This window comes from Heloderma suspectum, chromosome 9, assembly GCF_057233095.1.
Source record: "Heloderma suspectum isolate Gila_16-S chromosome 9, 16-S_ref, whole genome shotgun sequence".
In the NCBI taxonomy this organism is placed as follows: domain Eukaryota; kingdom Metazoa; phylum Chordata; class Lepidosauria; order Squamata; family Helodermatidae; genus Heloderma; species Heloderma suspectum.
The window spans coordinates 39,227,238-39,253,521 of record NC_139466.1 but is presented as its reverse complement, the minus strand read 5'-3'; the positions used below and the strand labels follow the sequence as shown (position 1 = coordinate 39,253,521).

The 26,284-nt window shown below is 47.3% G+C and overlaps 1 protein-coding gene across 3 annotated transcripts in view; it reads right to left on the bottom strand.

Annotated features, from left to right (window-relative positions):
* The window catches only part of ARHGEF9 (Cdc42 guanine nucleotide exchange factor 9), a 371,451-nt gene that overhangs the window by 278,594 nt on the left and 66,573 nt on the right, over positions 1–26,284 (bottom strand). For all 3 annotated transcript variants that reach the window (XM_084814164.1, XM_084814167.1, XM_084814165.1), the window contains exon 4: positions 22,744–22,853. In XM_084814164.1, the coding sequence (XP_084670290.1) occupies positions 22,744–22,853 (110 nt within the window). The remainder of the gene's footprint in view (positions 1–22,743; positions 22,854–26,284) is intronic.

Sequence of the window (26,284 nt, the reverse complement as noted above, 5' to 3'; positions counted from 1 at the left end):
CAAACCTAGACAGCATAGTAAGAAGCAGAGACATCACCTTGCCAACAAAGGTTCATATAATCAGAGCTATGGTTTTCCCAGTAGCAACGTATAGCTGTGAGAGCTGGACTATAAGGAAGGCTGAGCGCCGAAGAATCGATGCTTTCGAACTGTGGTGCTGGAGAAGACTCTTACGAGTCCCCTAGAGTGCAAGGAGGTCAAATCAGTCCATCCTAAAGGAAATCAGCCCTGAGTGCTCATTGGAAGGACAGATACTGAAGCTGAAGCTCAAATATTTTGGCCACCTAATGCGAAGAGAAAAGTAACTGGAAAAGACCTTGAGCCAGGGCCTGCAGGAGAAGCCACCACCACCACCACTGGGGAAGAGGCGTGCTTGCCGCCGCTGGGCCTGCTGCTGCCGCCGCTGGGCCTGCTGCTGCCGCCACTGCTACCACCACCAGGCCTTCCCTGTGGACTTCTGCCTGGCAGACCGCCAGTCCCTGGAGGACCAGGCCCCCAGGTACCGAGCCAGCTGTGCTGCTCCACCTGCCCCTCCCTGGAGGGGCTACATAAGCTGGCTGGCTGAGGTGGCCTGGGAGAGCCAGGGCCTGCAGGAGAAGCCACCACCACCACCACTGGGGAAGAGGCGTGCTTGCCGCCGCTGGGCCTGCTGCTGCCGCCGCTGGGCCTGCTGCTGCCGCCGCTGGGCCTGCTGCTGCCGCCACTGCTACCATCACCAGGCCTTCCCTGTGGACTTCTGCCTGGCAGACCGCCAGTCCCTGCAGGACCAGGCCCCCAGGTACCGAGCCAGCTGTGCTGCTCCACCTGCCCCTCCCTGGAGGGGCTACATAAGCTGGCTGGCTGAGGTGGCTTGGGAGAGCTAGGGCCTGCAGGAGAAGCCACCACCACCACCACTGGGGAAGAGGCGTGCTTGCTGCCGCTGGGCCTGCTGCTGCCGCCGCTGCCACCACCACCAGGCCTTCCCTGTGGACTTCTGCCTGGCAGACCGCCAGTCCCTGCAGGACCAGGCCCCCAGGTACCGAGCCAGCTGTGCTGCTCCACCTGCCCCTCCCTGGAGGGGCTACATAAGCTGGCTGGCTGAGGTGGCCTGGGAGAGCCAGGGCCTGCAGGAGAAGCCACTACCACCACCATCGGGGAAGAGGCGCACCTGCTGCTGCTGGGCCTGCTGCCACCACCACCAGGCCTTCCCTGTGGACTCCTGCCTGGCATTTTTAAGGGGATTTTAATTGTTTTGTTTGTTTGTTTTATTTTGTTGGGGGGGATTTTGTTGTGTTTTTAGGGGTGGGTAGCCTGCCTGATAGGCGGGAGCGAGGGGGCATGTGTCCACCTGATGGAGGCAGTGGGGGGAGTGTTGGGAGCCAGAACATACCGAGGCTGGGCAGCAGGCGCTGGCGGAGCGCTAGGGGCAGGCCATGCCAGGTAAGGGGAACAAGGGAGAGATGTGTAGTATCTGTCCCCTGCTCCGGGCCTGTCCAGAGCCAAAGGATGGCTGGGGGAGGCGTGACCCCACCTTCTGGCCTTCGTTTGCTGCTCTGCAATGCCAGGTCTGTTACCCAGAAAACCTCCCTCATCCATGACATGATCCTGGATGAGGGTGCAGACCTGGCATGTATTACGGAGACCTGGCTGGCCGAGGCCGCTGCTCCAACCCTTGCAGCCATGTGTCCAGCTGGATTTTCGTATGCACAGCAGCCCAGGGCTGGGGATCGGGGAGGGGGAGTGGCTGTTATCTACCGAGAGTCCTTGGTCTTCACCAGACCCCCCTCTCCGGGAGACCAAGGTTGCTGAGTGCATGTACTGGAGGTTGGGCCCGAAGGGCAGTCTGGGGATTCTGCTCGTGTACCGTCCACCCCGCTGCACGACTGACTCCCTGGCCGAGGTGCTTGAGGTGGTCTCTGATGTGCGTGTACAGTCCCCTAACTTACTGGTGTTGGGGGACTTCAACGTACATTCGGAGGCCATCCTCACAGGAGCACCTCGGGACTTCATGGAGACCATGGCCTCCTGGGAGCTGCACCATATTTTAACTGGGCCCACCCATGTAGCCGGTCATGCACTAGACCTTGTGTTTGTTTCTGGAGAAGCGGGGAGTGATCTGGAAGTCGGGGGTATATCCACCACCCCCTTGTCATGGTCAGATCACTATCTGGTGATGTTGGACTTCTCGGTTCCACAACCCCTCTGCAGGGGTGGAGAACCCATTAAAATGGTCCGCCCCAGGCATCTTATGGATCCAAATGGATTCCTGAACGCGCTTGGGGATTCTCTGGGGCATGCCAACGGCCACTCGGTCGAGACCCTGGTGGGTGGCTGGAATGCCGCAATCACTGGGGCATTAGATCGGGTGGCTCCGAAACGCCCTCTCCCCCTGAACAGGGCTCGGACTGCACCATGGTTCAATCCGCAGTTACGAGCTCTGAAACAGGAGGTGAGACGGCTAGAGCGCCGGTGGCGGAAGTCTCGCTCCAAAGACGATCAGACACGGGCTAGAGCTGTATCTTCAGCCTATCACGTGGCGGTGAAGGCAGCAAAAAAGGAATATTATGCTGCCTCCATCGCGTCTGCAGAGTGCTGCCCCAGGAGGCTGTTCCAAGTGGTCCGGAGCCTGGTCGGTCCTGTGGCTTCGGAACCACTGGAGCATTCTAAGGCCTCCTGTGAGGCTTTGGCAAGGCACTTTGCAGATAAAATTGATCAGATTAGGTGTGTTACCCTGCACACTGTGGATACAGTTAGTGAGCAAGAGGCGGCCTGTGGCAAACCGGTTTTGTGGGATCGGTTCCAGCTTCTTCCTCCTGATGAAGTGGACAAGGTGCTTTCATCTGTAAGGCTGACCACCTGCTTACTTGATCCTTGCCCATCTTGGCTCATTATGAGCTGCAGAGAGAGACTGGGTGAGGGGATCAAGGCGGTGGTGAACGCCTCCCTTGAGGAGGGAGTGATGCCATCAGCCCTCAAGGAGGCAGTGATAAGACCGCTTTTAAAGAAGCCCTCCTTGGATCCTCAAGTTCTGAACAACTTTCGCCCAGTCTCAAATCTGCCATTTTTGGGCAAGGTGATTGAGCGGGTGGTGGCGGTGCAGCTGAAGGCACACTTGGAAGAAACTGATTATCTAGACCCATTTCAGTCGGGCTTCAGGCCTGGGCATGGGACAGAAACGGCCTTGGTCGCCTTGGTGGATGATATGAGGAGGGCTCTGGATAGGGGCGAATGCTCCTTCCTTGTTCTCCTCGACCTCTCAGCGGCTTTTGATACCGTTGACCATGGTATCCTCCTGGACCGCCTGGAGGGGTTGGGCATTGGAGACACTGTATTGTGGTGGTTCCGGTCCTTCCTCTCCGGCAGGTATCAGAGGGTAGCACTGGGAGAGGAGGTTTCGGACCCGTGGCCACTCACTTGTGGGGTGCCACAGGGTTCCATCCTCTCCCCGATGCTATTTAACATCTATGTGGAGCCACTGGGGGCTATCATCAGGAGGTTTGGGGTGCAGTGTCATCAATATGCGGATGACACGCAGCTCTACCTCTCATTCAAATCTTCACCAAGGTTGGCCATAGAATCCCTGTCCAAATGTCTGGAGATGGTGAGTGGCTGGATGGGGAGGAATAAGCTGAAGCTGAACCCTGACAAGACCGAGGTACTTTTGGTGGGAGACAAGAGGAGGCTGGGGGATGTTGACCTGGTGTTGAATGGGGTACGGCTACCCTTGAAAGACCAGGTCCGCAGCCTGGGGGTCATTTTGGACTCCCAGCTGTCCATGGAGGCTCAGGTGTCAGCTGTGAGCCGGACAGCGCTGTATCAACTCCATCTGATACGGCGGCTGCGCCCCTTCCTTCCCGACCATCTGCTCCCATCGGTAGTACATGCCCTGGTCTCCTCTCGTTTAGACTACTGTAATGTGCTCTATGTGGGGTTACCCTTGAAGACGGTTTGGAAGCTGCAGCTGGTACAGAACACGGCGGCTCGCCTGATTAAAGGCAGCCGCCAGCGAGATCACATCACTCCAGTGCTGAAGGAGTTGCACTGGTTACCAGTTGTTTTCCGGGCCAAATTCAAGGTGTTGGTTTTGACCTTTAAAACCCTATATGGTTCCGGCCCAGCCTATCTTAAGGAGCGCCTCCAGCAACACCAGACAGGCCGCTTAACAAGATCAGCCTCAGATGGCCTTCTCTCTGTCCCATCAGCCAGGACAGCTAGACTGGTGGGGACGAGGGAGAGGGCCTTCTCTGTGGTGGCCCCCACTCTGTGGAACTCCCTCCCTAGGGAACTCCGTCATGCCCCCTCTTTAATGAGCTTCCGTCGTGCATTAAAAACGTGGTTGTTCAGGCAGGCATTTGGGTGGGTTAGGGTATTTTTTTAAAAAAAAAAATTATGGTAAAAGTTTATTGTTTTAAATTGTTTTATGGTGGGTTGTACATCGCCCAGAGTGGCTGGGTGACCAGTCAGATGGGCGATTAATAAATTTAATAAATAAATAAATAAATTGATGCTGGGAAAGATTGAAGGCAAAAGGAGAAGGGGACGGCAGAGGATGAGATGGCTAGATAGCATCACCGATGCAATGTATATGGACTTGAGCACACTCTGGGAGAGAGCGGGGGACAGGAAGGCCTGGCATGCTATGGTCCGTGGGGTCACGAAGAGTCAGACACGACTGAACGACTGAACACAATGTATAGGGTGTGGAAAGAGAAAGCAGCTTCATTTTAATGCTCCACAACTGACTGATCTTTGCTGTCACTGCATTATTTATCTTGCAGCCATGCAGGGAGGATCTTCGTGATCTTATTTCAATTGACAAGCCAATAAATCAATGCTAATCTCCATTTCTCTGTGTTGTTATGCCTGCTGACTTTCATCATGGGTCAGCCATTTGAAAAAAGTGCTGTGTTTTGCCTGGCACAGTTCAAACCAATACAACAGATGGAAGTCTTTTTTCCTTCTTTGGTCAGCTTGGCAGCAGGTGAAGTTATCTCTGTGTTCCCTGTCCAACTGTATGTGTACATATATTAGCTGAGAGTATGGCTCCAGTCCAGGGCCAGGTTGGGGACCTGCAAAGGGCCCACACCCAGCAGGGGCCCACTAACACAAGCCCTCTGAGTTGCTCCTCCTTATCACCATTGCGACCTGCTGCTAGTTCACCTGCCTCTTGCTTTGGCACAGACACCAGTTGTGGTAGTAGTGGTCATAAGGAGGAGGAATAGATGCCACTGCCTGCCTGCTTGTTCATTGGCTCTCTGCCTGTCAAGCAAGTGGTGGTAATGATGAGGACTAGCAGCAGGTGACAATGGTAGTGAGAAGGTAGACTCACTGGATCGGTTCACATGATCAAATAAGCCACCACATGTGAGCAGCCATTATGAATATTCAAGCCACAGCTTGTCATGTCATCTAAATAGGGGTGGAGGGGGTTGTGCAAGGATTAACAACCCTCACATGACCCATGGCATGTTCTAGGATTATGTGAGGGTCATTTAACCCTCGCACAACCCCCACCGCCTGGGTTCAGATGACATGACAAGCCGTAGCCATCCCCAAATCCAGTTTCTGGTATGTCAGACATAATTATTTACCTGATAATTACAGATACCATTTAAGAAACTGCTATGAAAGATCAGGTCTGGTCTATTTATTTATATAATTTATAAAACACTTTTGTGTTCAGTTAGTTCTGAAGCAGTGAACAATAAACTATAAAACAAATAAAAATAATAAAAACACACCTCACTCTGCCTAATGGTAGGGCTGGCACAAGAATCCCTAGGATCCTCCCCGCTTCCAAAAAAATTAATGAAGCTATCCTATATGGACTGCTCTTCAATTCACGGTATACATCACCCATTGCTCCACCCACTTTGCAATAGTTTGGTCACCCACCCAAGGTTCATCCAGATCCATCTGCACGCCCTTGTCCAGTGGCCAGAACTTTATCAAAGCATTAAAAAGGTAAAGGTGTCCCCAACCAGTCATGTCCGACTCTAGGGTGCGGTGCTCATCCCCATTTCTAAGCCGAAGAGCCAGCGCTGTCCGAAGACGCTTCCGTGGTCATGTGGCCGGCATGACTGAACACCGAGGTGCACGGAACGCTGTTACCTTTCCTGCCGAGGTGGTACCTATTTATCTACTTGCAATTTCTTGCTTTCGAACTGCTAGGTTGGCAGAAGCTGGAACTGAAGACGGGAGCTTACTCCATCATGCAGTACTCGGGTCTCGAACTGCTGACCTGCCGACCTTCCAGTCTGCAGTGCAGCGTCTTAACCACTAAGCCACCGCAGCCCCTTATCGAAGCATTACATACAGACAATCTATATGCACTGTGAGTTAGAAGCGAACCATTTCATTCTTCTACTATAGAGGTGTTGAACCTCAGGCCCATGGGCCAAATCCACTTTCCTGGGGTCCCAATCTGGCCCTCTGGGCTTCCCCATGTAATGGCAGAGTCCAAAATGTACAGAATCACTCTGATTCAGAGGCTCATGCCTGCTTATTTCACACCAAAAGATCACCTGACATTATATACAGAAGGGATGTTCAAATACTGCCCCTGGAAAAGAAAAGGGGAGAGGGAGGAAGTTGCCAACAGGGTCTCTGAGTACTAAACTGTCAGAAAAATAAAAATCTCCTCTTCTTCCACAGTGCACGATATAGCATTTCAGTCACATTTATACTGGGATCTTCTTTCACACTCTACGCTCTACCCATGCTAACAGAGTGGCTGGAAAATCGTGCAGCAAACAGCATATTATGTAATTACTAAAAGAATACACGGTGATCTACTGCTGTGTGGTTCTGATGGAGAGCACATATTGTAACAGCTCTCCAAAGACCTCACAAGCTCCTTAATAATATCCTGTATAATTTAGAGACGGTTGATACCCATCAAAGCATTGCACTGCTTAGGAACAGCTCACGGTTGCTATAGCTAACACTGCGATTGTCCCTAATGCTATGACAATCACCCCAATCCACCCAGCTCAGGGCCGAACCAAATCCCCAAACCTAGAGAGAGGGCGGGGGATTTCTACTTCTTTTTACCCATCAGAGCTGGCTTCTCAGTCCTCAGGTGTGCCCCAGTGGACTTAGAAGTGACAGGCAGTAGAAGTGACAGGCAGTGTAGGACTGAACCCCAATGCTGTGCCACAACTGGGGTGCTTTCACATATGGTTTTTACAGTGCCACCACCCTGCCTCACTCACAGAACTTTATGGGGGGCAGTGAGGCTCCAGACCATGAAGTAACACCACCACTGCAAAATTCCCCAATTGTATCATAAGTGGTGTTCATGTCCCTTTCTCTCCTCCCATATTTGCAGAGCCAGCCCTACCATTAAGTAGAGTAAGGCAGCAGATGTTTCACAGTAAGGTGTGAATTAGATGTTCAGATGTTAGATTAGATGTTCAGACCTGTGCATGCCACATTGCCTGCTCTTTGTGCTGTAAGCTAGCCCGGTGACCTCAGGTGTTGTGGAAGACACTGACCCATCACCAGTGTTGAGGTGAGATTCAATTGTCAGCCCTATCGAGTGGGAGGGCACCATCTTGTCCTTCATCTCAGACAGCCCAATGTTCTGAGCTGCCCTTGCATATTTGGATAGACTAAGGATAAATGAGAAATTAATTTCAGTTCGTTTTTGAAAAGAATTTACCAAATTCTCACCTCCTGGACCCAAACACAATGTGCAGTCTGAAGTCCAGACATTCCTAAGCATCCAATGTAATTCACACAACAAAAATGTGCATGAAAAAATGTGTACATTGGAAAACTGTGCACAAACACTTTCATCAATGGGAGAAAAATGCATACATTGAAAAAGTGCACACAACTGAGGTGTACATTTGGAAAAATGTGCACAAACATTCACACAAATTTTCATGTGAAAAATCCAAAGCCTGCAATCTGACATGGACACAAGTTAGAATGAATGTCAAGGTGGAAACTGGAGAACCTCGACACACTTGGGGTTTGCTGATTCACACATCCCTAGGACAGACACACACACTCACTAGGAAGCTATACAGCACAAGTCGTATTTTTCCATTACCAATATTTCACATACACTTGCTAGGATCACTAAGATCTATAGTATTTGAAGAGTTTTTTGTTAACCTGATAAATGCCAGCTCTCATTTAAATGCTTTCAATTAAACTGCTTCATTTTTTTCTACATTTTAATTAATTCTTAAACTATTCAAATTATCCTTTCAAAATCCTTGCCTCTGGATTCTTGAATCCTCTATTACCAAGGTGCCTATGTGCAGTGGTGCTTAGTGACTCAAAGGATCACATGTTCACACTGCTCTGCTAACTTGTACATGGGTGAAAAGGAGCGCTGGATGGGGACTGGGAAGTGTGCAAAGGCCACCTACTCTTGATCACAGTCTGGATTCCCGCGAGAGAGGGGAGGGGGACCACAGCCCACACTGATTCTTCCATGCTTGGGCACTACACTTGCACTAGAATGGATTGTACCCTAAATGATGGAGGGGGGATTTCTCCCCCACCAAAATTGCTAGGTTCTATCCCCAAATCAGAACTGGATAATATTTGGTGGAACTCTAATCCAAATGAGATGGACCTTTGGTTGGATCCAATCTATCTTACTCTCAGAATGGGTAGGGTAAGCTACCTGTGCAGCAGGATGTTACTTCTCCCCTCCCACTTTTGCATTCACCTTACTTGGGCTTTAATGTCTCTGGCAATATTCTACCTAATTGCAGAACAATTACAGCACCACAGTCACAGTTCAGGCCATACTTGCTGCAACCCGCTTATTATTCAGCGCACTCACCCGTTTCCATCTCCGTGCCAGCAGTCCCTTCAAACTCCCCACTCTTTCACACATTAATGTCAGAGGGATCAAGTACATCCACAGCATGCCAAGAGTCCCCATTCATAAGGTTCAATTGCTAAGCCCCAGCCTGGCCTCCATAGGAGTCCACATAGGGATGGGTGAGAATTTTGTTTCAGCTCGGCTTTAATAAGAATTTACCCCAAATGGCAAAGTTCTCCATATGTGGGACAAAAAGAACTTGAGAATTAAAAAATTTCAATGTGTGAGAAACTGACACATTTGTCCATGCAGGCCCTGGGTTTTGAACGCTTCGCTCTTAAAATTCTGTGTTTGAATCCCTGTGAAATCAACCGTATTAGTGCTGAATTAGAGTGGCCACCACTTTTTCCGGACAGTATCCTCATCTTTAACAGGTACAGGGCAGGCAGATGCATCATGGTCCTCTCCATGCTGGGAATAGCTCTCCCTCTTAGATTTGGCCAGTGCAGATGAGTGAGAATTTTGTTTTGTTTATTTTCGGTAAGAGCTTGCCAAAATGTTCAAAGTTCATATTCGGGAGAAAGAGAGAGAGATAAAAACATGGAATACAGAAGAAAATGAAACAGACAGAACTGCCCATCCCTAGATCCACCTAATTGGCCAGCCATGCTTTCAAAAGTGTTCCCGCCACCAAGCCCTCCACATGACCAACTTCACATTGAAACTGGACTCTCCGCTACTACGCATGCAGCATTCATATGCCAGCCTGCCTTCCCATGCCAGCTCATGGATCTCCAGTGTGCTAATGTAGCCCACGCAGGCAAGGCCACCTGAAAGAAGAGGTCTGCTTGCTATTTGGAATTCTGCGCAGGTAACTGCATTCTTTCCTTACCCAGTGTTATGTTTAAATCAGGCCCTAAAAGAGACACTGGACATGGAAGAACAACTTGCAGCCTGATACTGGCCCTATGCATGTTTACTCAGAAGTAAGTCTCACTGTATTCAATGGGGCCTAGTCTCAAGTAGGGATCATGGCCTTACCCATGCTGGGTTACACATAGCCGGTGTTCCATTGTAAATATGGTTCTGACACATTCAGGATGAGCACACCAAGCACCCATGTCCTGGGCACTACACCCCAACCAACAACCGGCTCATAGGGATGGGCGAACGAGTCATGTTCAATCTCACCAAGATTCTCCAAGCATCAGCCCTCTGCTTGTCTCTCCTAAATTTGCACTTGCGTTTGCTGTTAGTTTTGCGTGAACTGGAAAATTGCGCAAAATAAACAGCTCGAGTTTGTCAAAGATTTCCAAGTCCCACCCCAAAGCTCAGTCCTCCTCATGACCATTCCTGAATGTGAGTGTTTTGTTTGCTCAAAAGGAAAAAGTGCGCATTTAGTGGCTCAATTTTTGAAAGCATACACCCAAATGCATACTTTCCCTCCACTGACTAAAGCGTGAAAATGCTTTGCTTTGCTTTTCAAAATGTGCATTTTGAAAGTGTGCATTTTTCTGATGAACACATTTTGTGAACATGATCGGAAGCTTGGAAACAGGCAAGCTTTGCCTCATGTTCACAAACAAGGCAAGTTCTGGTCAAAAACTAATCAAAATAAAATTCTTATACCTCCCTAGCTCCTAATGGTTCCTACAGACAGCCAACGCTGTATGTGAATTATTCAAGCAAGCAAGCGTCCACTGTGGCTCACGACAGATTATTCCAGGCAGCTGGAAAGGTTAATTCAAACGGTCCTTGAGAGGGTTGTCCTATCTCCTTCATGCCGCCTATGGGACTTGGTCCACAGGTCAAATTCCACCTCGGTGTCTCTCCTGCTGAACTTCACAGATCTTTAGATGGGATCAGTTATACTTTCCTGACCTGGAATAAGATTATTACCCTCCCATGCAAAGAATGCCTTTATAAAAAGCTCCTCTTCCACAGCTGGCAGTCACTCCTGGAAAACAGGGTAGAGGAAGGAGGAGGCTATGGAAGGGGGAGGCTATGCCCACAAATTACCCTCCAGATCTGTGAGTGAGCCTTTTAAAAAATAACACTGAGGTTGACTGAACTGGTGCAGGAATGTTAGCCAAGATTAAAGGGGGGGTTGGATGAAATTCAGCTCTGATCCAGTTGTACACATGTGTGTAGTTACTAGTTCCATTCCCCTTTTCATCCCTTTTGTGGCCTATGTTGTTGTAGTTTTAATTCTGTTCTTTTTCCAAAAGCTCCAAGCAATTGGGTGGGAAGATGCTGAGTACTAATTTAGTAAATAATCTTTTACTCTCTCCAAGGGCTTAGACCAGCCTTCAGATGTTTTAGACAACAACTCCTAACCATTAGCTAGGCTGCCTGCTCCTGATGGGAATTGTAGCCCAAAAGATCTGGAGGGCACCAGGTTGGGGAAGACTGGTGTAATACATACCACCTGTAGTACCAGTTCTTTTCCCCCACAATGAGTAAAAAGCAAACAAAAAACAATGTACTGCATCCATCTACTTGGGGGTACTTCTCAAGAGCCATCACGCCACAGGAACCTTGAAGGAAGAAGGGGAGTCACCTCTTGGGCACTCTTCCAGCTAAAAAATGATTTTGAGAAATTTCCCACACAGACATCCACATATACATCCACATATACATACTGCACACATGCACATACACTAGACATATATACAAAATATTCTGCGGGGCAGGAGGAGAGCAACAGAGCTTTTACTCTATTTCTGGAATTTGTACCAAAGGTATGAAAAATGGAAGATTTTTTTTTTAATTATTTTTATTTTATTTCATTTCTATACCGCCCAATAGCTGAAGCTTTCTGGGAGGTTCACAAAAATTACAACCAAAAAGCACACAGTAAAACAGTATAAAACATAAAAGCAAATATAAAAAAAGAGAGTCTATACAATTGTTCTAGCTGTTAGAGCAGTCTTCCCCAACCTGGTGCCTTCCAGATATTTTGGACTACAACTCCCAGCATCCCTGACCACTGGCCATGCTGGCTGGGGCTGATGGGAGTTGAAGTCCAAAACATCTGGAGGGCATCAAGTTGGGAAAGGCTGAGTTAGAGTGTCGGATCAGAACTCAGGAAACTTGCATTTAAAACTTACTGGGTGACCCTGGGCTAGTAACTCTCTCAAACTAGTCTACCTCACAGGGCTGTTGTGAGGATAAAATGGAGGTGGAGACAATCACGTGCAGTACCCCACTCTCCTTGGAAGATGGGTGGAATAAACATGTATTGATTTAGCTTTTATCTTAAAAAAAATAATATAAAAATAAAACCACCTGGCACAGGTCTGGGTAGTGATCACCTAATATACTGAGAAAGAGAGAGAGCAGATTGATCCTTCCTGTATCTGCAGAGCTGGGGAAGAGAGAACAAAGGGGAGTTTAGAATAGATTGGAACAGACGAAGATCTCTGGCTCTCCTACACACATGCAAATAAAACCTCAGAGTAGACCAGAGCACTCAGATTAAAACTAAGTAGTACAGATCAATTCATGCGACTTTCTGCTTTCCTGTCATCTATTCGCCTTATATAAGGGAGACTGTGGCAAACCATCGTGATTAAATGCAGCTCACGTCTCCCCATGCAGCAGTTGACAATCTTTCCCACCAGCATCCCGAGGAGAGAATTAGAGTGTCAGACACGTTTCAGAAACAGCAAACAGAAAAGCATCCCCCACCCCTCTGGAATGAAACGCTCACTCAGCACCCTGCTGGGAGTTAAAAATACACAGTGCAGAATGGAGCGCCCCACATCTCTCCATCCTCATGCATCGCGTAAACAACCCTACCAACTGCCACCATCTTTTTGTTCTCTGGAAAAGGAGCATTTGCACAGTTGCCTTGCAATGAACGTGTTTGTTGGAAAAGCCAACAGAAGTGGAAAGGGCTGGGGGCATCGCCTGGGAGGGACTCCGCCCACACACACCGTTACTTCAGCTCCATCTCCCCTTCTGCCTCCAGAAATAGGCTGTGTTTGTTACAGAGAGAAGTACACCCCGGTGAATATTAAATACCTTCTCCCCACAGCAGGTTTGCACTTTCTCTGCTATTAGCACAGGGGGATATTTACGAAACCAGCATACTGCAGATGCAGAATTTCCATCTTTTCTTCTTCTTTTTAAGCAACCCAAAGGCTTTGCCTTGCATAAGGAAGCACATTTAATCCTGCTTGCTTGTGTAATCCAGTTGGGTAGGGAATAAAAGGAAAATGGTTACAATTAGAGATGATGACAAAGTTCTCCCAAGCCAGGCTAAGAAACAGGCTTAAAATCCAAACCAGAGAAGAATCTGAAGCTGCCCACCAGCCCTCCCCAATCCCCAAAGCATTGTTCCCACCAGCCCCCCACTCCTTCGAATACCCTCCTCCCTTTCTCCTTACAGTATTATCTGGCCAGGCAGCAGTGGCAGGAACTGAAGCCCTGTCCATTCCTCCCACCCCCATACACTTGCCAGGCCCCAGGAGAACTCCCTCTCCTAGGAGTCATTGCCCAATACATAATAAGCCAGTGCACCAGGATGCCGGCCAAGGGGCAAGGGAAAACTGGACTCAGGGAGCAATCCTATGGCCACTAGACAGTGGCTAGATGGCCATAGGATATGCTGTTTTCTGGGAATCGACCTCGGAGCCCGCGCTCTGAGGTCGGTTCCCAGAGAACCGACCTCCCTCCACTTCCACGCTACCTCACAGGCAGCGCGGAACAGCCCCATCCTCTGCGCTCACAAGAGGAGCATGGAGGGGCTGAAAAGGGGCATGGCTGGGGGCGTTCCGGGGCGAGGAAGATGGAACTGCCTGTATGTCACATCCTATGAGTCGTACAGCAGCCTCCTTCCCCGCTCGGTCGTCCCGCAGCTAGACAACCACAATCACCTATCTAGCCTAAAAAGCAGGGCAGGAGAAGCGCACAGGGAACAATCCCCTCCATGCTTCTCCTTCCCTGCTTTGGATAGGCGGTCGCCTCCGTGTTTGGAGGCGGCCGCCTATCTAGATAGGAATAGGATTGCTCCCTCAGTCCCTCTCCCCATACACACCACTGCTGCTCCTGGCCACGTCTAGGACAAGTCAAGGATGTTGAACCTCTTTGGAAAATCTCTCGAGGGCCACATTCCAGTGGTGGGTAAGGCTGAACGGAAAACGGGGAGGCCCCAAAATAGCAAAAAATAAAAGCATATTGTAGCTTAAAGGTGTTAGTGCCAGTAACTAAGCCTTAGAATAGGAACAAAACTGCACAAAAGCCAAGGAAACATCAAACAATCGGTGGTTGGAGAAAGGGGGCGGAGCCAGGGGAAGGGGTGGGGCCATCTGGAGAATGCTGGAGGACCAGACTGGGGAACCAGGAGGACCAGATGTGGCCCCCTGGGCCTGAGATTCTGCACTGCTGCCTTAAGGGGATGGGGAGGAGGGTATTTGGGGGAATGGAGGCTGGCAGGAGATGGTTTGGAGATTAGGAAGAGCTGGTGGAGGGGGCTTATTTTCCACTGGCTTGGACAATATGCCACATTATTTTGGATTTTTTCCAGAAATAACTCTGTTTTCTTCTGAGTCAATTCAAGGCAAGCAGGTGCAAGCTCACCCATCTCTAGTTACAATTCAACAGTGAAGCGTAAGATTTTTTTGCCAGATCTACACAGCTAAAAGTAGTAAACTAGTATAGAAGGGAGCAAGATTCCAGCCTAGCCTTCTCTGTGTTTCTGCCTTTCTCTACTGCTGAGAGAGGAGGCAAGGCCTGGGAGGGACCTCTGGCGCCTGGGCTGGGATCCTCCAAGGGCTGGATTTGGCCCACAGACCAGAGGTTCCGCAGCCCTGATCTATTTCCTCAGGGTTCTGCCTCCCCATTTTGATGCATGTGTAGGGCTTTCTCAGCCCTAATCCCTGAGAGCCTTTTAAGAGGAGCAGCTCAGGATTGCACCTGGGACCTTTTATATATTGCTATAAGTTCTATGTTTCCCCAAGCAGAGCAAAGTCCAGGGGTAGTGCCCCTGGAGTTAGTTTCCTTTGGATGACAGAAAGCTGGAGATGTATGGTGTCTTCGTAATATATAAGCAGAGCATGCTGGAAGCAAATAGACAATTGCTGATCCTGTATCAGATTCCTAGGGAGCAACTATTTTGGCCAATTCCTGCTAAAACTTAACAGCTTGACTGCCTAAATTCAAACTGTAACTTCTTCTAGCTGTCCCTTCCCCAAAATCTGAGGGTTGTCACATTCCCAAGGCTGGAGAGAGATTGTGGGCCATTAAGGACCACCAAGCTCTATTTGTTGCATCCCTGGGCACTCATCAAGTTTGGCAGGCAAAACCATTGTAACTGAACTATTTGTGGTAATCCATCAGCCACATTCATAACAATAACGTAGTTTTGATACAGGTCTAACCTCTTTCAAAATGTATTTAGCACTGCATATTTTTAGAGAAAACAGGGGTGGGCAAGTTGTGGCCTTCCAGATGTTGTTGGACTGCAACTCCCACCAGCTCTAGGCAGCACAGCCAGTAGTTTAGAAAATGGTATTTTGAGAGAAAATACGTTTTAAAATATGGATTTAAAACACATTTGAGTACAAAGTTTTGTATGAAGTTTTAAAATTTTATTTTTAATTGAAGATTAATGTGGAAATGGGATGGAAGAGATGTATGAGTGAACACATACCAAAGAGATATGAACCAGAGAGAGATGGATTCATCTACCCCTAGTTGGATCACGTTTCCACCCTTTCTGAGGTGGGCTCGTGTTTGCATTAAAGAAATCCCATCACTGTACATTTATCCAGCCTTCAGCCTCTAGCAATTCAGTCCTAATGACATTTACATGCAGGTACTTTAGACTGATTTTAAAATAGTCCAAATCTGTGTTACTGAACAGCTACAATTTTGCTTATTTCCACAAAGATTCAAACAGATATCCCTTTTTCAAGCCAAGGGCTGCAAATGTTACTACAGAAATACAAATCATGCAAGGGATTATTCACTCTAGCCCAAGACATTATCTTGGGCTACTAGTGATGGATGAAATCAGAAGAGCTCCCAGCACAGCTCATGAACCCCACTTACATATTTTAACTCAGCAAACCCGATTTATGGACCTTATCTCAGAATCAGATACGGTGAACAAAGCTCAGGAGATGTTTGAATCAACACCTGAAAACATACATTTCAGGCTTGATGCTATGGTCTGAACATTACATGACCTAGGACGCAATTGTCAAGGGTAGCAGTCTGGATGCAAACAGGTACCAACCAAGCAATGAAGTGTGTGTACCTGAGTGGCAAATGAGTGACCATCAGCAACCATTCTATACAGGCTGCAGCACAGGGAGATGAGATGGACAGCAAGGCCATTCCACCAGCCCTGCTGTAAGACCATTTGCTTTTTTCCTCTTCCATCCCCATCCCTTTTTCCTTATGTGCCGTGTCTATTTAGATTGCAAGCCTGCAGGTAGGGTCTTGTTTTTACTGATTGAATGTAAGCCATTTTAAATTTCCCACAATGCCTCAGAGCATCCAACGTGGCATCGCTCTGGGGCACTGTGAAAAAGTTACGACTGGGGAGAGGCCACTGCAGGGCAGGCATCAATGCCAGAGGGCAGGCCATCGAGTTCCCTCCTCTCTCGAGCTACCATAGTGGTACTGAGTCTAAGGTGCCAGGGTCATGCTGTTACATTTTCTGGTTCAAAACTTCCAGCAGTTACACCAATTTAGGGTTTTCCCTAAATCTCTTAAACAAAGCAAACCAATCTACTGAGGGAACATCATGTGACCTACGAGGAACAGTGTAGGAACATAAGCTTTTTACACCAGTTTATTGTAAGTGCGCTGGCAAGCTTCTGATCACGGGAAGATGGCTGTGGGAAAATTCACATTTGGGCAGAAGGAGTTTCCCTATATTGGACGAGGAGTTGGGGAGTCCCCAAAGGGTCATTGCATGGCCGTGAATTTAGTTTGTGTTTTAGCCACCCTGACTCCTGTTCCACCACCTGGCATCATAACCATTTCCACACAGCTGGTTTTCTTGGAGTGCACAAGAAAAATGTCTGCTGAAACTAAAATGGAGGAAGGTCAGGCTATTTGCTCATCAAGCTCACTGATGCCCACTCTGACCAGCAACAGCTCCAGGGTCTCCAGGAGAGGTATTTCTCATCATCTGCTGCCTGAGGCTTTTTAACCGGAGCTGCCAGGGACTGAACCTGGCACCTTCTGCATGCTAAGCATCTGCTTTGCCCTCTGAGCTGTGGACACAATTCCAAACAGTGGCTACATAAATCAGCCAAATCAGCAACAGAGAAACAGAAAGTAACTGGAATTCAATCCCTGACTACTGCCTCCAAGACTAGAGATGTAACATTTCTCCGCCGTCCCATGGCTAGACAGAAAGCGGCTGTCTAGCTGAAAATGCAGGGCAGGAGAAGCGCAGAGGGAACGATGCCCTCTGTGCTTCCCCTGCCCTGCATTGGATAGGCAGTCACCCCCGAATTTGGAGGCAGCCACCTATCCCCATAGGATTGCACCCTTTGTTGCTTTAAGACAGTCGTCTCCAACCTGGTGCCCTCCAGATATTTGGACTTCAGCTCCCATCAGCCTCAAGCAGCATAGCCAATGGTCAGGAATGCTAGGCACTGTAGTCCAAAACATCCAGAGGGCCCGAGGTTGGGGAGTGCTGCTTTCTGTTCCTAAAGTTATTTTATGTACGACTTAGTTTGCTCATGAAATTAACTTTATATTTTAAAACTTTTAAAAGTAAACTCAGTTAGTAAATTCATAATTATTGTCTGAATAGGTGAGAACTCAGAAACACAGGACTCTAAAACCCCAACTGTCAAGAATGTACATTTACTATCAAGAATGCACAATGGTGACTCTACTCACATGTTGGGAAACTGCATATAAACGTCTATCAGTAAGGAATGAAAGAACTAACTATGCTGGGAATCTTACAGAGGGGATTAAAAAAATATTTTTTCCCTATGGCATTACTTCCAGATATTTTACATCTTTAGTCTTTCTAAAAAAGTGTTCTTATTATGTAGTTTTTAGAAATCATTTTGGAAAGAGTAAAGACTGGGTAACATAGAAATACTTTGTCTTAAATTCTAAAAGGAAATGTCTCATACTCCAAAGCTGTTCAACTTTTCCAATTTTTTGGAAAAAAACAAGAAAAAAACTTTTTTCCCCTGAATTTTTCCTTCCCCCCCCCGCCCCCCAGGCTTCACATCCATATCCAAGACACACTGCAGTGAAATAATATGAGTGAAATGGCCAAACAATGAGGATGTGTCTGGAAACAGGGCCATAAGAATGGGCTCCCAGCTGAGTGCCAAGCCTGTCTTTAATCTCAGCTAAGTATCAGCCACAGTCTTTACCTACAGCGCTGCAGAGGGAGCTGGAGATGAGAGAGGGAGATGGTTGGTCTGTTGGCTGCTGACATCAGAATGGTCTTAACTCTCCAGCAGGGGTGCAGAGCCTCTGGCCTAAGGGCCAAAGCCAGCCTTCCAGGGATTCCCCAGATGGCCATGCCCCCTTCCCCTTTCCCCTGACCACCAATCATTTGGTGGTTTCCCAGCTTTTGTGCAGTTTTTTCCCCATTCCAAAAGGCTGAAATGTTTCTCTTCAAGCTCAGTCACTGGCAGTAAGAGCTTTTAGCTAAAATTTGCTGGGTTTTTATTATTTTGGCTCCACCCCTTTTGTCCTTGGACCCAGTCCCCGAGAGCTTTTCTAAAATGGAATTCATCCCTTGGCAGGAAAGCAGTTCAACACCCCTGCTCTACAGGGAGTGAACCTTTTCCTTACTTCTGTTGCTTGTGAGATGGGGCATGTGGGGGGGAGGGGGCTTTAACCCAGGTAGAAAAAAGTAATAGGTTCCCTAAACTCAGTCTATTACCTTCTTTCTCAGCTTTCTGATGCTCCTTCTTTCCCCCCAGCTGCACCAGTGAAGCGGTTCAGACTCATTCCAGAGCATGGGATATAATTATAGAAAATTTACCGAAGTATATTTAAAATCGCATGAAAACTCCACATTAATATTCTTCTGGGACTGTGGGTTCCAATGTGGATAGAAAGACTGTGGTGGTAAATAAATATAGTAGGCATGAGAATGCAGATCTACTCCAAGGAATCTGTTTCACTGTCCCAAGAGCAACAAACTGCAGCGAATGTGTTAATTTATGTTTTGGATTTTGTTTTGTTTTTTACTTGAATGGATATAGAGAGAATTTGATTTATTAAACCTGGCTGACCAGAACTATGCATCAGATAGAGCTGGCTCCCAGAAATAGTAATGTTATACCATATTGTATTATACCATTACAATGTGGTTGACAGGATCCCAAGATATGGCTTATTCATTGTTTGACAAGATCAGTTATTCTCTGTCACATCTTCTCTTGGTGAACAGCACAGCTGTTTTCTTTGTTTAGACTGGCTTTCCCCAACCTGGTGCCCTCCAGAGCTGGGCAATGCTGGGAGTTGTAGTCCAACACATTTGGAGGGCATCGGGTTGGGGGAGGCTGATTTAGACCTTCACTGACACCTGAGCAGACACAGTGGCTTCTGCCAGTTACCATGTATTTGGTCAAGATGGTGGACGGAGAGGAACTGAATCCAGGGTCAATCATGCAACACAGACTGAGGGAATCTGTGCATATCCTGGCACATGCTCGGAGGACTTAGTCAGGGACTAAGGGTGGCCATGTGCCCCACTTTACAGAGGACAGTCCTCTATTTGAAGGAACCAAAAGAAAGGATAGCAGTGGCAGTAGGGGGAGGGAGGCCTGGAGTTGCCCTTGACAGAGGACTGAACAGGCACATAGGTCACCTGGTCACAGTCTTCCCCACTATGGTGAAATGTATTGAATTTCTATTTAAATGATAGTAATTCTTTCAAAAATGGCACCTATACATATAAATTAGCATATGCAGTCCATTCCATCAGCAGGAAGCAGGGCTGCCATCAGCTCTGCTGAGAAGCCAGCTCCATCAGGCTTTGCTTCTGTCATCTGGCAGCCATCCCACCAGGCTGTTGGAAAGGAAGAGACAGGAAGCAGGGCCAGCTGAGAGACCAGCCATTATTGGTGCCTCCTCTTCTCTTTGAACTGTTTCCATTCCAGCTGGTTCTGATAAGAAGACCAACATTACATTGTAATTACAATTAACAATTAATTACAGCTGATCATTATAAAAACCATATAACATTAAAAATGGGTGCCTGCATTTTCTTGTATCCTTCCCCCATACCTTTTTCCTTTTGTGTCATGTCATTTTAGATTTTGTAAGCGTGAGGGCCAGGACTGTCTTGTTTTTATTGAACTCTAACCTGCTCTGAGAGCCTTTCTGATGGAAGAGTGGGGTATAAATCCTAAATAAATAAACAGCAAATAAGTGTCCTCTTTTGGGGCACTGTGTAAGCAGCCACTGTATGGGCTCCAGAACTTGAACTAGAAACTTTCTGGCCTGGTATAGGGACCTGGCCAAGTGAGCTACCAGTAGCTGTGTGTGCTTAGAAATAGGAGTGTGACATCAGACCTTGTGACTGACAGACAAGATGAAGCTTCTGGCATGAATACAAGGAGCTTAGCTTTCCACCCTTGCCTGATCAACTGTCATATACTGTCATACTGTCTCCCTGCTGCAACTGTAGCTCAGGCATAGCAAGAGGGCTTGCATGCAGAAGGTCCAAGATTTAGGCCTTTGGCATCTCCAGCTAAGAGGATCAGGTGATGGGAAAGCCCGCTGTGTCCCTGAGGGACTCCACCAGTCACAGTAGACAGTACTGGGGCTAGATGGACAAATAGCCTGACCCAGCATAAGGCAGTTTTCTGCATTCTCATGTTCCAAAGCTTTTCTGCCCAAGCTTCCAGCTCCACCCTCTGAGCTGAAGAAATCACCATCCAGGTCCAGGTGTGTGAAAGGCTGTCCTTAGCTCCAGTCTGTGTGATGCTTCAGGTCCTCCTCCTGTGTTTTAATGACTAAACCTCTGCTTTGGTAGCTGGTTTTGACTTCAATGTTGTATTCTGCAGAATCTGATTTATTTATTTTTAAGAATTTCATTCTATCTGTGAGGCAAAATACAGCTAACCATTTTAATCCAGTGGAACAAGCGATGGGTTGGCTACCTCTCTCTGCCTCTAATCAATGGAATACTTCTCTGTGGATTATATTTCAACCAGCACAATCAATGAAAAAACAAGGAGCAATTAAAAGTGGCAGCCTGGGCAAGGAGATAAAAAGGCTCCCCCAAACCAATAACCTTTTCTTTGATCCTTCCCCCTACCCAGACTTTGCAAGCCCATGAGTACAGTGGTCACTTATGCATTGCCAAAAAAGAGGACATCAATTTGCATAACATTTTCATGTGCACATTTATATGCAAACCAAGAGAGATGGGTCAACACAGCTGCCTGCATTTTTAGATTCTCACTGGGGGTGTGGCTATGAGGATTGTCATGATGAGCTCCTGCACTTCAAAATGTACCACAACACCACTGTTCAGATCTTGAGACTTGGGTGACTGGCACCCAGGAGCTAAGGAGTGGTGCATCATAGATCAGGAGATGGAGCCTGGGTTATCAGGGAAGTGCCTACTAGGTCAGGGGTTTGATCCTGTACACACATGGTCTTTAAAATAAAAAAAAGATTTCAAGCCTCTCCTTCTATCTGATCTCCATGTCAGAATAATCATCTTTTTCCCTCAACGGTTTTCAAAACAGATTTCTTATGCCTCCACTGGCATCCACCTCTCACACTAATTTGAAGACTGGAACAGATCATGCATGCACACAACTTTGACACAACTGTGCAGTTGAATGTAGGCTCTGTTCCAAGTTTCGGAAGAATGCATGGAGTCAGAGCAGAGCCATCACATTCAATCCTGCTCCCCCCCTCCACACATTTTTTCTGTACTTCTTATCTGCTGTGTAAAAAGGGCTAGCCTTGACCATCCAAGAGGTTATTTGGAATGGGGGCGGGGGGGGGGGCTTAATTACATAAATTAAAGAATTGCTTTAAAGAAATTTAAACTCTGAAATTGGACACCTAGCCACCTGTCATGGCAACCTGTCTCATCAACAGTTGCAATCACCAATAAAGCAATGTTTAACCTTAGCAGCAAGCCATCGCCAAATACTTTGCATGATCAACAGCAATAGCTCACAACAATATATTGTTCCTGTCCCCTCGCAACACCACCTCACCCCAGCTACTAGTAGGAATGTGGCTAAGCTCAGAGGGAACACAGAAGCCTGAGAGAGGTGGCAGATGATGACATTGCCCTGCTACTCAAAAAGTCTTGGTGCATCGACCCTGGCTCCACTCCACACACCATGGTCAGAGACCTGGCAGCTTGATACCAATAAGCTCTTAGAAAGCATCCTCTGACCTGATCTACTGTGTAGTTCAGCCTTCTCCAAACTGGCAACCTCCTCTGATAATGCTGGCTGGGGATGATGGAAAGTGTAGTCCAACATTTCTGGAGGGCACCAGGTTGGGGAAGGCTGCTGTAGCCCCTAGACTACACATTCTACAAAGTGCACAGACCACACAGAAGTTCAGAATTCACCTGAGAAGGAAAAGACTGCCCCATGTCAATTATGACTCTCCCTTGAAAAGAACTGGTTGCACAAATGTGACACTGAGATTATTTTAACAATATTGCCCTGAGGCCACACAAAAAGTGGATCAAAGCCACAGACAATTTGAAAGTTACTCAGTTTTTCTATCTGTGAAAATATCTCTCCCAAAGGAAAGGAGGTTTTAACTCCCTGCTTGCCATCTGACAGAAATGGGGAAGTTAACGTGCTAGTTTTTACTTTGTCACAAAGTAACTCAGGGACTAATTGCTAATTACAATTTTAAAAACTGCTGCCAAAGTAAGTGCACTTTGGATGAATTCTACTAAGCCTTTTCCTGAGCATTTACACAACAAACTGTGCAGCAGATAAATGCCAAGGCAGTTAGAAACATATTTTCAGATGATTACTTACTTTATTGAGTAGCAGCTGTTCTGCTCCAGGCTTGAGAGGTTTCCATCTACTCCTGCCATTCTTCCCTTCTCGACGCACCTGCAGGGTTTTTGAACCCAGATTGCTCTCGGCTGTGGGGGGAAGATTCAACAAAAGCAGGATGAAATACATATTTGGGGAAGGGCCCAGTTTGCAAACTCACTTCTCACCAGTTCTGGAGTTCTAGTGCCAATGAGATACTCTTGAGCTTTCTTGGGAATGCTCAAATATCAGTGACACATTCTCTAATGTAAAATAAAAATCCCTGAATTGGGGGGGGGGGGGGGGAGACAACAGGCATGTGATGTGAAATCTACTTTGTTTTTTACTCAAACTCTGTGAGGTTGATGCAAAAGACACACACTCTGAATTACACAATCCTGAGCCCAGGAATTCATTCTAAATACCACAACTGAATGGCGCTCACAGTCCTTCTAGATCCACTCCCAGTTACCACAAGGTTTCTTCGTTCAGGGGGAGGGAGGAGTCATTTTTTTGCTCCTATAGTAAAACAACTGAAGAATTGATGCTTTCGAACTGTGGTGCTGGAGAAGACTCTTACGAGTCCCCTGGACTGCAAGGAGGTCAAATCAGTCAATCCTAAAGAAAATCAACCCTGACTGCTCATTGGAAGGACAGATACTGAAGCTGAAGCTCCAATATTTTGGCCACCAAATGCGAAGAGAAAACTCTCTGGAAAAGACCCTGATGCTGGGAAAGACTGAAGGCAAAAGGAGAAGGGGACGGCAGAGGATGAGATGGCTAGATAGCATCACGGATGTAATGAATATGGACTTGAGCACGCTCCGGGAGAGAGCACAGGACAGGAAGGCCTGGCATGCTATGGTCCGTGGGGTCACGAAGAGTCAGACAAGACTGAACGACTAAACAACAAAGCACGACCTTTATGGCCCTGGGGGCCACACATGCCCACACACAAATGCACACACACTCAAACACACATACAAGCCTGGAGTTTCTCTTCCTAGCTCTAGTAAGACAACCCCTTCCCTTATCAGAGTTTGGAGAAAAGGGAAAGTGATCCCTTGCTAGTGCCAGCAAGCCAAATGTTAGGCAGTGCGGCCACCATGAAGTCTGCTGAGCCACCAGAAATGGCTTGACAGGCTACACCCAAGGGGTTTACTTTTTGCACCCTTTTTGTTTAACCATACGAGCAACAAAAGAAATCGAGAAAAATAAAGAAATCCTTACTGATCTGCTGCAACTCACCAGTAAATCCAGATCTATTTTCTGCACACCCGTGCCTTAACTTACAGACAAACTACAACCAGATGTAGTGGAGGAAAGGGCTCTTGTACCGCTAAACCAGTCACTCCCAAACTGTGCGTGGGGCAGTGCTTGAAGCCACAATAAGCTTCCATGAGCCCAAAGTCGCCACCTACAAGGAGTCCGCCTGCTGCACAGACACAGGGACTTATAGCATATTAAAGAGTAACAAATGTATTGCTGCATTATACGCTTTCATGGACTGGGAACTACTTGTCATTTGCTCTGGCTTCAACTCCTTACCATCAATCTCTGCTAGAGGTGCATCATTCTCTGGACTGGGTATGACCGCAGTGTTTCACCTCTCCTGATACTGAGAGACAGAAGAATTACTACTCCTTCTGTCTCTGCATGACTCATGCAAAAACATTGCAGGTGGGCTCCTGTAAGCGCAGATCTTTCTTACCCTAACCAGTTCTAAAAAAAGACCTTTTCCAGGATAAAAGTGGGGTAGAAAATCAGGTTGTTTGGGGGAGCGGGGGAGCAAAAACACAATCCCCAGCAAGAAAGCTCTTCTCCAGCCCCAACCAAAGGTGGGGTGGAAGAGGGCATTATGAGACGTTATGAGAAATGACTTGACAGTAAGTGCAGTTTGACCATGGAACCGATGGCCTAGAGCAGGGGTGGGCAACATGCTGCCCATGGGCCCCACTACATCCCTGGACAGCTTTCTTGGTGCCCACACCGAGGTGCCCTAAGCCTCCCACTTTTGTTTAATTAACACATTTTCTTGCCTGCAGCTGGCATTGCCATGAAATAGCTTTCTGTTGGTGCTGTTGTTTACTGTGTTGGGGTTTAGACCCCACCTCTGCCTTGTACTCAGTCTTTGGAGAGGGTACTTGTCTTTTGCCATGCCTCCCATGGCAGACATTTTTGGGGTGATGCCCAGGACAGTTTCTCAAACTGCTAGATGTGCCCATGACCCAAAAGGTTTGCCTACCCCTGACGTAGAGGGGTGGTGGGCTCAGACTTGTTGGAGGTCTTCAAGCAAAGGCTAGACAGCCATCTGTTGGAGATGCTCTAGCTTTGCATCTCTGAGTTCTGCCCATCTCAAACCTCGGTTCACCTCATCCCCATTCCTGAATGCAAGATTTTGTTGTTGTTGTTCAAATGGGGCAAGTGTACATAAGGGTGCACATTTTTTAAAAGTGTGCACCCAAATGCATACTTTGTCCTCATTGACTAAAACATGAAAATGCACTCTTTTTTTTTTCAAAATGCAGATCTTTAAAGTGTGCATTTTTCTAATAAGCACATTTTTCAGACATAATTGCAAACTTGGGAATATGCAAGATTTGTCTGAAAAAATGCACTTGCATTCACATTTGGGGTTGTGAACAGGCCACATTCTGATGTTTAACAACATGAAAGAAAATTCTCATACATCCCTACCATCCACTGCCACACGTAAATTCAGCCAGATTTAGCCCTCCCCCACTCCAAAATCACCAGAAAGACCCCTCTGCAATTTTGCTACTGTGAATGGGGTGGCACGATTTGGGGGGCAGGGGGGATTTCGGCTCAGTGCTAATATAGATACTGTATAGTATTCAATTCACAAAGCTAGCAGGCTTGGATTGAAACCCTATCCAAACTCCCTTGAATGAAACCCAATTATTCTTGGTTAAACAACTCATGGATTACAGCCATGGGTTTTCAGCTCCGCTTGTTCCCTCCCCAACCTGAGAATTCTCGGGCTTCCAGAATCCAAACTGGCAAACATGACAGCATGTCAAAGGAGAGATTGTTTCCATTTCTGTGACACAGAGGCACAGCACTAACTGTTCCAGCTGTGCTGATCCTGCCTCTCCAGGTCTGAATCAGCAGCTACCAGCACAGGAAACAGCACCTGAGGTCTGTAGATTATAGATTACTAGTACTCCAATTCATATAATCCACCAATTACTTGCAGCCTCACAATACTAGAACTTGGAGTCACCTAATAAGGTTGATTGGCAGCAGGTTCAGAATGGAGAAGAAAGGTAGATTGTGCATAGTGTACATTCATTATTACAAGATATGGTTGGATCACTCCCTCTAATGGCTAGCTCAAGTGGTGAGTGCCAACACAATTGGAGCCAGAATAGGGCCACCAAGGAGAAAAAAAAGAGGGAACTATCAGCATTTTCAGGGGAATCCTGAGTTTTACAGAAATACAAGGAAAAAAGTTTCAAATACAACCTAAGGAGGCAAGGAAATGCATAACATACTGATGTTGCTTTGTGGGATAAGCAAT